Source organism: Mya arenaria, chromosome 1 (genome assembly GCF_026914265.1).
Source record: "Mya arenaria isolate MELC-2E11 chromosome 1, ASM2691426v1".
Taxonomy (NCBI): Eukaryota; Metazoa; Mollusca; class Bivalvia; order Myida; family Myidae; genus Mya; species Mya arenaria.
In genome coordinates, this window is record NC_069122.1 from 21,166,206 (window position 1) to 21,179,394 (window position 13,189).

General features: G+C 35.7%; 1 protein-coding gene across 1 annotated transcript in view; it reads right to left on the reverse strand.

Annotated features, from left to right (window-relative positions):
• LOC128240737 (transcription factor 15-like) overlaps positions 1–7,975 on the reverse strand; it is a 14,597-nt gene extending 6,622 nt beyond the window's left edge. The window contains exon 1 of the mRNA XM_052957551.1: positions 7,178–7,975. Coding sequence (XP_052813511.1) covers positions 7,178–7,639 — 462 coding nt within the window. The 5' untranslated portion in view covers positions 7,640–7,975. The remainder of the gene's footprint in view (positions 1–7,177) is intronic.
• Between the last annotated feature and the right edge of the window lie 5,214 nt (positions 7,976–13,189).

The window sequence follows — 13,189 nt, forward strand, 5'->3', positions numbered from 1 at the left end:
TGACAGAGGTCTAACAGAGGCCCGACAGAGGCCTAACAGAGGCCCGACAGAGGCATAACAGAGGCCTGACAGAGGTCTAACAGAAGCCTGACAGAGGCCTGACAGAATTATAATGTAGTTCTGACAGAGGCCTAACAGAGGCCTGACAGAAGCCTGACAGAATTATAATGTAGTTCTGACAGAGACCTCACAGATGCCAGACAGAGGCTTTACAGAGGCCTGACAGAGGCAGAATAGAGGCCAGACAAATGCCTGACAGAGGCTTTAAAGAGGTTTAACACAGGCCTGACTGAGGCAGAATAGAGGCCTGGCAGAGGCCTAACAGAGACCTGACAGATGCCATATATGGTTTTGAAATGGGTCAAATACAGAGGTCTGTTAGAGACCTAACAGAGGCCTGACAAAGGTATAACAGAGGCCTGACAGAGGCCTAACAGAGGCCTTAATTCTAATGTAAGTCTGACAGAGGTCTAACAGAGACCTCACAGATGCCTAACAGGGGCCTTACAAATTCTAATTTAAGTCTGACAGAGGACTATCAGAGACCTGGCAGAGGCATAACAGAGCCCTGACAGAATTCTAGTGTAGGTCTGACAGATGCCAGCCAGAGGCCTGACAGAGGCATAGCAGAGGCCTTAATTCTAATGTAGGTCTGACAGAGGCCTATCAGAGACCTGACAGAGGCATAGCAGAGGCCTGACAGAATTCTAGTGTAGGTCTGACAGATGCCAGCCAGAGGCCTGACAGAGGCATAGCAGAGGCCTTAATTCTAATGTAGGTCTGACAGAGGCCTATCAGAAACCTGACAGAGGCATAGCAGAGGCCTGACAGAATTCTAGTGTAGGTCTGACAGATGCCAGACAGAGGCCTGACAGAGGCATAGCAGAGGCCTGACAGAGACCTGACCGAAACCTAATATGGGTCTGATAGAGTCCAAACAGAGGCCTGTCAGAGGCATAACAGAGGCCTGACATAGACATAACAGAGGCCTGCCAGAGACATAACAGTGGCCTGACAGGTGCCTAAATGAGAACTCACAGAGGCCTGACAGAGGCATAACAGAGGCCTGACAGAAGCTTAATGTACGTATGCCAAAGGCCTGACAGAGACCTGACAGAAGCCTAATATGGGTCTGACAGAGAACTAACAGAGACATCACAGAGGCCAGACAGAGGCCTAACAGAGGCAGAATATAGGTCTGACAGAGGCCTAACAGAGGCCTGACAGAGGCATAACCGAGGCCTGACAGAGGCAAAACCGAGGCCTGACAGGAGCATAATATAGGTCTGACAGAGCCCTAACCGAGGTTTGATAGAGACCTAACAGAGGCCCAACCGAGGTCTGACATATATCTGACAGAGGCCTGACAGAGGCCTAAAAGAGGCCGACATAGACATAACAGAGGACTGACAGAGCAAAATTTAGGTCTGACAGAGACATAACAGAGGCCTGACAAAGGTCTAAAAGAGGCCGACAGAGGCCTGACAGAGACATAACAGAGGACTGACAGAGACCTGACAGAGACATAACAGAGGACTAACAAAGGTCTAAAAGAGGCCGACAGAGACCTTACAGAGACATAACAGAGGACTGACAGAGGTCTAAAAGAGGCCGACAGAGACCTGACAGAGACATAACAGAGGACTGACAGGGGTCTAAAAGAGGCCGACAGGGACCTGACAGAGACATAACAGAGGACTGACAGAGGTCTAAAAGAGGCCGACAGAGACCTGACAGAGACATAACAGAGGACTGACAGAGACCTGACAGAGACATAACAGAGGACTGACAGAGACCTGACAGAAGCATACTATATTATTTAATGTATAATTATTGATTGTGTTGCCCTTTTAACAGTCAAGTGGTTGCCTTGCAGAAAAAAATCCAACGATTTCCTGCACTTATTTTAGTGTAAAACTATATAATAAATACTAATTTCCCATACATTGAAAACATTAAGGCATTTATTGCAGAGTGGAAAGATATGTTTGTGAAACGGTAAGTATCAAGTCATCAGGTGAACTGCAGCCATTTGGATACAACTTTGATAAGTTGTAAACAGGTTTCCTTTCGGACAGTTTTCACATTAAAATGATTTGATTGATAAATTGTAATTATTGGATAAATATTGACCCGGCAATGAATATTTCGACTACATTGGACCCAATCAAAGAGCTAATCAGTTTTATATACTTGTGTGCAGACGTCTAATAATATATATTTCTTATCAAACTGACCCGTTTGGATGTAAAACGAAAACGCTAATCACCACAAGGAATACCCTTAAAGTTTAATAACTCTAACATTTGTCACAATTTAGTTTTGACCTTAAGTCTTATCAAATGTTAAAACAAAATGTAGGCATGGTTAGTTGTTAACGTCATGTATTTGTCATTCAAAAGTTATCGAACTTGGTAACAATGTTATATTGACATAGTGATTTGAGCTTTTCGTATTATATCCAATCATTACCAAACCTGGCAACTGAGTTTATATCTCGACTAAGTTTGATCAACAATCAGATCAGACAATTAACTCTGGAGTTATGGTTCTTTATTTGTTAAAATATTACCAATTTCACTTTGATCGCCTTTTTATTTGAGCTTTATCAATTCTTTACTACAATTGGTTTCGTCACATTATCTGAAATACTTTTGATCAACAGCTATATCATACGAATCACTTTGGGGCTATGACCCGTCAATGTCAAAATTTGATAAAATTCTCTATGACTAACAACTTTATTCTCCAATATTTTGCAAATGGGGTGACAATTGTAATGAGTTTTTATCTTACTTTTTTCTCGATAAACAAGCAGATAGCATAATCTATTAAAAACAAATATTGTCAATTCATGTACTTTCAACCAAATTCATTTTGTTAATTTCAGAAGTGAACACCATACAGTCATGACCAATATTCGAATATATCCCTTAACCAAGCAATGCTTGGTTTGCGCAAAAATATAACATTTAAGTTTTTCTTGAAATATGCGAGAAATATGAGCATTCAGTGGTAATGAAAACGTTTTATGAAATTATATGAAAATGTCGCGTCAATTTTCACTACTAAATTTTGGCCCACAGAGATAGGCCCTCCCGACGAGTGACATGTTCGATTCTTGGAATTTTAGTTGTTGGTTTCTTAAATTCTATGCATTTCACCAAAATTGTTTGACCATTTTTAGCTACTGAGCTTGTCGTTGAAGTTTCCATTGTAAAATCAACACACTCCAGCCATTTTTCAAAATAATTGATTAAACAAGATTGCAAAACAATCGGTCGCTTAAAACGTTGCTTCGAAAGTTCGTCAGCAAATGAGAACATGTTTGATGACATATAGACAATTTTGTATCTCATTTTTGTTCTGATTGGACACCTTCTGATAGACCGAATCCTCAAATAAAAAGTCAACATTTTTTGTTAAAATAAAAACACTAATTAAATACTTAGAGCTAACTTTGACCGGGGATAGAGTAAAATGGCAAAATAGTGTCCATGCTAAAAATCCCTCAAACAAAACAGCCGGGAAAAGCCAAAGATCTTTAAAGACATAAACCGTACGTTAGGTCAATTTACTTATAGTTTTATTGTATTTCTATTTTCTCTGTATTGGTTACCAACTCTGTAAAATAACATGAGCAGATGAATGCAACTGGTATTTTTTTTTACTTATTTATCTTTATTATTCCTAGTCAATACTATTTGCGTTTCATACACACAACTTAATACAATATATTCCAAATACAGGAACCATCCCGTAGGAATGATCTCATTATTTACAAACAACACCTACATACATAAACAATAGATTAAACAACACATGATCTTCTAACAAAGTTTATATCCTTCTGCATTGTTTAGGGGGATTTTAAAGGAAATTCGGTCAGTAAACAATATACATTTGAAATCCATATTACGATAAAAAAATTGCCTTTTGTTATGACTACTTACATTAGTTACAACTCGTGACTTAACTAACACATATATTACGCATACGTGTGGGTTATCGTGTACGATTCTGCACCGAACAAAACTGCTTAAACTTCCACGGCAAATATTTAAGTTGTTTATACAAAAATGGTCCCCATGTTAAGCGCACGAGCCGTCGTAAGGAAGTGTATGCATTTACTCGACAATAACTTAGCTAAAATAGGTCCAAGAACGGCATATTTTGACTAAAAACACAGTTTCAAGTCACGCAGTTTTTTTTTCACTTTGTAAACAAACAATTGTTCAGCTTATACATTCAATAACTCTTTTGTTAAGGCATTTTGAGACATATGTTAAAAACAGAGTTAAGCTTACACGTCTGGCCTCCGATAAGCGGATTTATATTGCGATAACAGTGATATAAACCTACTTACCGGGCTCCAATATCACGAAAATACTCAAGTCAAATTTCAATCTCAGTCTTATCTCTTTTTATCCAATAACAGCATCATAGGATTCAAATTGTAAATGTTTTACCCTTTTTAAAATTGCATTCTCTCATTCATTATGTTGATTAAAAAATTGGTCAATGTTATTTAGAATACAAAAAATAAGAGCAAAAATTGTACTTGAGTCCAATTTATTATTTTTTAGTTTTACTCAAGTACATTTTGTGTTGTAGAAGTCTTTTTTTAGAATATTGAAAAATAATGTTAATCAACATAATGCATTTGAGAGTGTGCTTTTAAAAATAGTAAAACATTAGTAATTTTTAATAATGCCACACTGTAATGTGGAAAAATGAGTTAAGATTTTACTTAAGTATTTTCGTGATAGGCAAGACAAGTCAAGAGTTTATTTTGTAAATAAAGGCCTCAGGCCCAAAATACATTTCAAAATAGTAAATATCATACGTTATGCTTAAAGTTGTGTCATAGTACATTTATACATGAGATAAAAAGTATACAAAAAATATAATTATTCTCATTCCCTGATATTGGGACCAGGTCAAAATATCCTGCAACAATACATAAATACACAAAGAATTCCCCATTTTGTACCGCACATCTGCACTTATTCTCAACTAAAAATTCCGCATTTTTTTTTTACGTTGGACCCGCGGGGTCCGTATTACTTAAGCATCTTGAAAATTGTTTAACATATAGAGCTGCACTCTCACAGATTGACCGTTTTTACAACTTTTTAATTTTTTGTCTTGGAATGAGCAAATTTTTGCGTAAATATCTGCAAACCAGTGATAAAAGACTGCTGACAAAAGATCAGATTGCAGATACAAATGTATTTATATTTCTTTTCCAAAATAAATGTTTCGTGGCTTAAGCCGTAACGGTTTAAGAAAAATGCATAAAACTTGAAATTAAATATAAAAATCTGCGATCTAATTTTTGTCATCAGTCTTATATAACTGGTATCGATGCATTTTCACAAAAATTGGCTCGTTCCAAGACCAAAAATTAAAAAGTTGTCAAAACGTTCAATCTGTGAGAGTACAGCTTTAAGTGTAAAATTTTGAATTGTTGTATTTCTTCAACTTATTCTTTAAATGGAGTTTTCATTTTTGAAAACTTAAGTGTCCATATTGTAATTGCAGAATATACTCTTAACGCAACACTTTCTACATAGAAATAAAACAGAACATCGTTAAATTAAAGGAAAATGTACAATTTTAACTTATGATGCCTCTGAAACATGTCTCCTGGAAGTTGAAGTTAAATATAGATTTAAAATATATTTTCTGAAAATCTGTATTTTAGGCCAGTCGAACAAAATAATATTATTATGTACTATTTATATATTGATCTTATACTTATTCAAACTCTTCAGAAATATATATATTTTTCTTCGTTTCGGAGTGATTTTTTTTAAACATATCATATTTACTTACTATTTAGCACGTCGTTTAACTGTTTTTGTTGAAGCTTTTTGTATATATTGATGTTTTTATGACAAAAAGGATCGTCGTAGAATGGCAATTCCATATAGAAAATGGGGATAATATTCAGTACGATAAAAAAAACCCAGAACAACTTCTAAATCGGTATAATTTGCAGTATTATTTCTTCAAAGGGAATATTCTACGCATTACGTTAACAAAAAAATAAGCCAACTTCTTGTTTGGTGTGGGACAACGTGTAGTGTTTTTTCTTTAAAGCCTCGATCAAATTATATCAAATAAACATTATTGGAATAATGATATTTTATACAAACTGACAAATGTGAAAGTCTATACTTATACAAAGTCTTTGAAGTGGCATGTATTTAAATAAACTGAACTAAGGAAACCGAGTCGACATCATTCTTCCGCGAACCTGCACAGATTACATCTCATGATTTATTGCCGAAAAAACCCGATAACAATGTGTGTTTTCATATTGCAGAAATTATCTCAACTTTTGGTTTGACATATACATTTACTTGCGAATAACCTTATGGTCAAACTGACCTTGTAAAAGTCGCAAGCCCGACATTTATACAACAAATATTGCGCGTACAATTTATGTCTGGATTGGTGCTTTCTTGGTTCCTAAAATGTCTCGGAAATAAAAAAAAATATCTCTTAAGACAAATAAGTATGTATTCTTTCATCTTTTGTCTCAAGATTGAGATACTTTCAACAGCTTTGTAAATAAATTGCAGTTTGATGTGTTGTTCATACACATATTCTCTTTTTCATTACCTTTTTGGTATAATTTATTTATTTATTTATTTATTTATTTATTTATTTATTTATTTATTTATTTATTTATTTATTTATTTATTTATTTATTCATCCAATCATTCATTCATTCATTCATACAATTATTTATTAAGTTATTTATTTAGTCATTTAGTTATTTAGTTATTAATTTAATAATTTAGTTATTTATTTAGTTATTTATTTATCGTCTCATAAGTTAGAAAACCGTGTTTTATGCAACTCTATTTGAAATTTAACACGGTATCCTTCATAGAAACCATTGTTTTCGTTATGTTTTCATCTTTTCGGTAAATTAAAACAATTGTAATAATTGTGGTACATCTTATTTGGGATTAAGATTGCATCTTTAATATTCTTAGTTTACGTTTAAACATTTCTCGGAAATAGCCTATAATGAGACGCACCAATATCATCTTCCGAACGAAATCAATCTGTCGTAAAATCTTGCTTGGATACCCAGGCGCAAGGTCTGTAATCTACCAAAGGACGCATGACATTGCGCTGTCAACCCAGGTGACATACGTACCGGTCGTGTTCTGCTGTTACTAAGACAGAACGTGCAAACAGCCTTGGGCATACAGTCCATCCCCCCTCGTATCATTGCCTGGTGTTTGATACAGGGCTGGTCAAAACTATCCCCTCCAACCATTAAAACAGTGTTTAGGTGAGCTATGTAACTTGTCGCTAGTCTTAACACTTCTATTTTAGATAACTTCCTATCCGCTGGCTCCGTTGGAATCAGAGTACGTAACGTAATAAACGCCGTATTTACGCTTTGCGTTCGGTCACGCTCGCGAGCGTTCGCCTGGGACCTCGGTTTTCCGGAAGAGTCATATTCGATTTCCATTTCGTGGATCTCCGGCTGGGGTTTTCTTCGTTTTTTAGACGAATTAGCACTGCCGTTAAAACTGTCGTTGGAACAGCCGCTTTCAGTGTCAGATAAATTCCGGTCGTCGTCTTTACGTCGCTTTTTTCCGTCTTTTCTCATTTTCTTGCAAAAAATGTGAACAGCATTTGAAAATTTTTAACTAATTATAACATTTATTTATTAGCAATTTAGCACTAAGTTTCTGTAGAATTTGTTTCGTCTTTAAACACTTCGTTTGATTCTAATATAAAGTTAACATTTTCCAATAAGCTGAGTGTTATTCAAAAAGTACGAATAGGAGGTCCATACAACACTTCACTTTATAAACAACACTACAATAAGAAAGTTCGAACACTAATGTTTTCGAACTGTCTTGGATAAGTAATAATAATAATCCCAACAGTGCTTTTGGATAAACTATTACTGTTAATTAATTAACGCAAATATGCACAGTATCTTCGAAGCTAATTATACCAAACAGATTGGCATCCAAGTAAACGTGTTAAAGAAAATCACTTTCTAGGCGGGGCTTATCAGCAAATGAGAGTATTGGGCGGAGTGAACAGAATATTACGAGTTTCTGATTTGCTGCAATGTTTATGTGCTTCTCGTTTAACATAATTTTGAAATAAACGATAGATTCTGATTTATTTTCGTTGATAAATGAACCCCTTAAACTAAGCTATACCAATTTGATGATTGACTAATTCACTTTCATATATTAGGTCGATTGTTCAGAACTTTGTTAAAGTTAACAGCGTCGTAAACTTATAATCACACCGAAAGACTAATGACCCAGTGTTTCTGAAAGGATTTGAGAAAACCGTTTAGTCTGTGTTTATTTTGTTAGAATATCATGAACATATTATCAAAATATTTCACTTTTGAAAGTTAACAACGATGATGTTAACAACGATGATGTTAACAACGATGGTAACTTTAACAAATATTTGAACAATCGGTCCATTGTTGATAAATCGCCTAAAGCGTGTCTGCATTTAATAATTGAGTCAATCAACAGTATGGCCGACCTTGTGTTTGTCTTTTTCTTTGCCCTTTACATCAAGCGATGTATCATTCTATATTTGTTTTTGAAACAAGCAAAACACTTGTATTTGAACTGATCACAGTGATCCGTTATATTTCAATTTATAGATTGGAGATTTCAAATGTGATGACGGATATAATCCAGGCCTAACTCAAAATACCAAACCTATTTTAAACATAATGGTCTGTTACATTACCCAGGCTTTCAAAGAAAAAGAAACATATTGTTTTACTTTGGAATGCTACAGCGCAGGAATTTATTTGAGTTTTCTTGAAGTAATTTGTAGCCTTCTCATCAAGAAACAATCATCCGTCAGTTTCTGTTACACACAGCCGAGTGACGAGCTGGGTATGGTCTCCATTATTGTTCATTTCAAGAGAAGTCGAAACAAAATATGACAAGGGGGTTGAGGATAGCTTTCTTGAACGGATTCTATGCGCTCCTGCAACGGAAAGATTTGCCCACCTTCGACAGTTGAACAACTTTAGATGTTTATTTACAACAGAAGTAGAAATAAATCATTACCCTTACAACGCGTCTGGAGTCATTCATCATAGAGGCATCTTTCTGCGAGACTGGCAAGCAGGGATTTTATTATGCGTTTGTAAATATTGGTAAACGTAACTTCAAACGCGGTGAGATTTGGTCTTTGACAACAAGCGTTATTTATTGTGAAAGATCTTGTTTTTCATTTATAGATGAAAATTTTAACGGGATTTTTAATTAGAGAGCGGAAACAAATAACAGGGTTTGGTAATTTATTGAAGAAACATTATTCAGAGAAAAAGTAATAGAAATCATATTTTTTTCAATAATAGGATTAACAGTAAGAGTTTGATAATAAAAAGAAGAAGTCATTGACGGCAACCCCTGTCTCCTGGAAGCTCGTTGACGGCTCAGGGGAAATTGCATTCTAAAATGAAGTAAAACTATTTGAAACCAACTTTTGTTATGATAAAATTTGGGAACTGTATTTGTATCAATTGGACTATCATAACTATGGAGTAAATTAAATCATAAGATCATTTCAGGGTTTAATTATTTTCAAAAATAGTTAGTGTATTGCACCTTTTTGTGGACCGACTGAGTTACAGATAAGTTTACAAATGTATTTTAGTATTACTCTAAACTTTTGAAAAAAATCGGTATCTCATATTATAAAAGAGTAGTTCAAGTTTTGATTACCGCATTAATTTGATTTCAAATGAGTAACAAGAATGAACAGTTGTCTGTTATTAGTGTGATTGGAAACAAAAACTGTTAACAACTTAATTATTAAATATGAAGGACACTGAGTGTTTAAAATTGCTGAATAGCGTATATTTCACATTGCAAAATAAACTTGAATTTCAAAACAAACACATTTAACATGTATAAACAAATAATGACCAGAACAACTACATGTATGTATGACATCAACTATATGATCAATGGTTGACCGTGCCTGTCATGCCTTTAACATCGCAAGACAACACTGTTTTTGTATTTAATGTATTGTTACCAACTTTCTTCGACGGTAATGGTGGTTTTAAATATTGTGTTAATACGTTCGACTGACTTGGTAATTATAATCTCTTTACTTGACATGTTCACGGGAAAGGTTGCATATGAACATGTGAGTTTCCGCCTGCATCCGTCTATAATCGCATATCACCGTTGTTACTCTATAAACAACAGAAAATGTCATAAGTCAAACCCCGGGGTCTTTAATTATTTCCTGCTATCTTCCGGAAAATGATCGGCCAATTCCGGAAATTATTATATATTTTAACTGAGTTAAATGAATTGACCTAATCGAGTTCGCCGAATAAGAAAAAATGAGGTTCCAATTCTCATTTTTATTTCAGAATGCATCCTTTTTAAATTTATTGCGTATATTGTTTTTTCTTATGCGTTTTGTTACTCATTGATTTTTAAAACAATTGCGTTTTCTATAATTTTAATTGCGTATTTACGCAAATACGCAGCTTATCTTTAACTCTGAACTGTCCAATGAGAAATCAGTATTATTAAACAAATATTGCTGACTTTAATTTTAGAGTGTATGTAAAAGAAATGAGGAATTCAAAACAAGAGCTAGATAAACTTCCGGCTATTGAAATGAATCTACATGGACATTCAATGACTATTAACATCTGGCCTGGGTGTTATTCCGATTAGGAGTTACACATGTGTTTTATATTTGGGTATATCTGTTTCCGAAGTCCTGAAATGACCTAAACTTGCACTCAGTGACTTCCAACGGTTTAAAATTATATCCATGAATCCATATCGTTCAAAGTTGCATGTGTATCTCTTGAAGTGCAATGTACATGACATTGTATTTTGAAATGGCGTACCAAGTGGTTCTAAAGTGTACTATAAAAAATAGTCAAACACCTTGAATATGGTAGCTACAGCTATATTTCATAGATACAGCTGTACCTAAAAGCTACAGCTGTATTTTAAAGCTACGGTTGTAATTTAGTTATAGCTACAGCAAGCTTTATACTTACAGCTGTATCATTAATTTACAACTGTAGCTATAATTTACAATAGCTAAGCTATAACAACCATGCAACAACAGTCATAGCTTACAGTTTAAACTATATTCACAGCTTCAGCTAAATTACTGAGCAGTTTGCTGTAAATATGCAACTGTAGCGGAAGTTTTGGGGCCAAAAGTAGAGCAACAGCTGTTTTATATAGCTGAAACTATACGTTGAAATGCAACATCAGCCTTAAATTACAATTTTGATAAACCACTAACGTCATATTGTAACTTTTAATTCATTTGGCACACCATTACTTTATGCTAATAGTTTGGAATAGTGTTGGTATCAAACAACACTTCTTAGTATCGGTCAGGGATGGTTTATGATCATGGAAACATTATGATCGTACAGGGGCTATAACACCCCTATTATAACCCGCCATCCCTGAACAGTACACCTTCTTGTGGTGTATCTATCATACAAACCAGAGAGGTGTGTAGTCAACACATCATATCCCCAATCACAATCTACACAATCATGACACACATCATATCCCCACTCAAAATCTACACAAGCATGACACAAGTCCTATCCTCATTTAAAACCTGATCAAGCATGACACACATCATATCCCCACTCACAATCTACACAAGCATGACACACATCATATCCCTAATTCAAAAAATAAACAAGCATGACACACATCCTATCCCCACTTATAATCTGCACAAGCATAAAACACATCCTATCCCCACTTACAATTTACACAAGCGTGACACACATCATATCCCCACTCACAATCTACACAAGCATGACACACATCATATCCCCACTCACAATCTACACAAGCATTACACACATCATATCCCCACACACCATTTTCACAAGCATGACACACATCATATCCCCACTCACAATCTACAAAAACATGACACACATCATATCCCCACTCACAATCTACACAAGCAAGTCACACATCATATCCCTACTCACAATCAACACAAGCATGACACACATCATATCCCCACTCACAATCAACACAAGCATGACACACATCATCTCCCCACTCACAATCTACACAAGCATGACACACATCATATCCCCACTAACAATCTTCACAAGCATGACACACATCATATCCCCACTCACAATCAACACAAGCATGACACACATCATATCCCCACTCACAATCTTCACAAGCATGACACACATCATATCCCCACTCACAATTTACACAAGCAAGTCACACATCATATCCCAACTCATAATCTACGCAAGTATGACACACATCCTATCCCCACACACAATCTACACAAGCTTGACACACATCCTATCCCCACTCACACTCTACAAAAGCATGACACACATCATATCCCCACTCACAATCAACACAAGCGTGACAAACATAATATCCCCACTCACAATCTACACAAGCATGATACACATCCTATCACCACTCACAATCAACACAAGCATGACACACATCATATCCCCTCTCACAATCTACACAAGCGTGACACACATCCTATCCCCACTCACAATCAACACAAGCATGACACACATCATATCCCCATTCACAATCAACACAAGCATGACACACATCATATCCCCACTCACAATCTACACAAGCTTGACACACATCATCTCCCCACTGACAATCTACAAAAGCAAATTACACATCATATCCCCACTCACAATCTACACAACCATGACACACATCATCTCCCACTCACAATCTACACAAGCAAGTCACAAATCATATCCCCACTCACAATCTACACAAGCATGACACACATAATATCCCCACTCCCAATCTACAAAAGCATGACACACATCATCTCCCACTCACAATCTACACAAGCATGACAAACATCCTATCCCCACTCACAATCAACACAAGCATGACACACATCACATCCCTCTCACAATCTACACAAGCATGACACACATCATCTCCCCACTCAAAATCTACACAAGCATGACACACATCATCTCCCCACTGACAATCTACAAAAGCAAATTACACATCATATCCCCACTCACAATCTACACAACCATGACACACATCATCTCCCACTCACAATCTACACAAGCAAGTCACACATCCTATCCCCACTCACAATCTACACAAGCATGACACACATAATA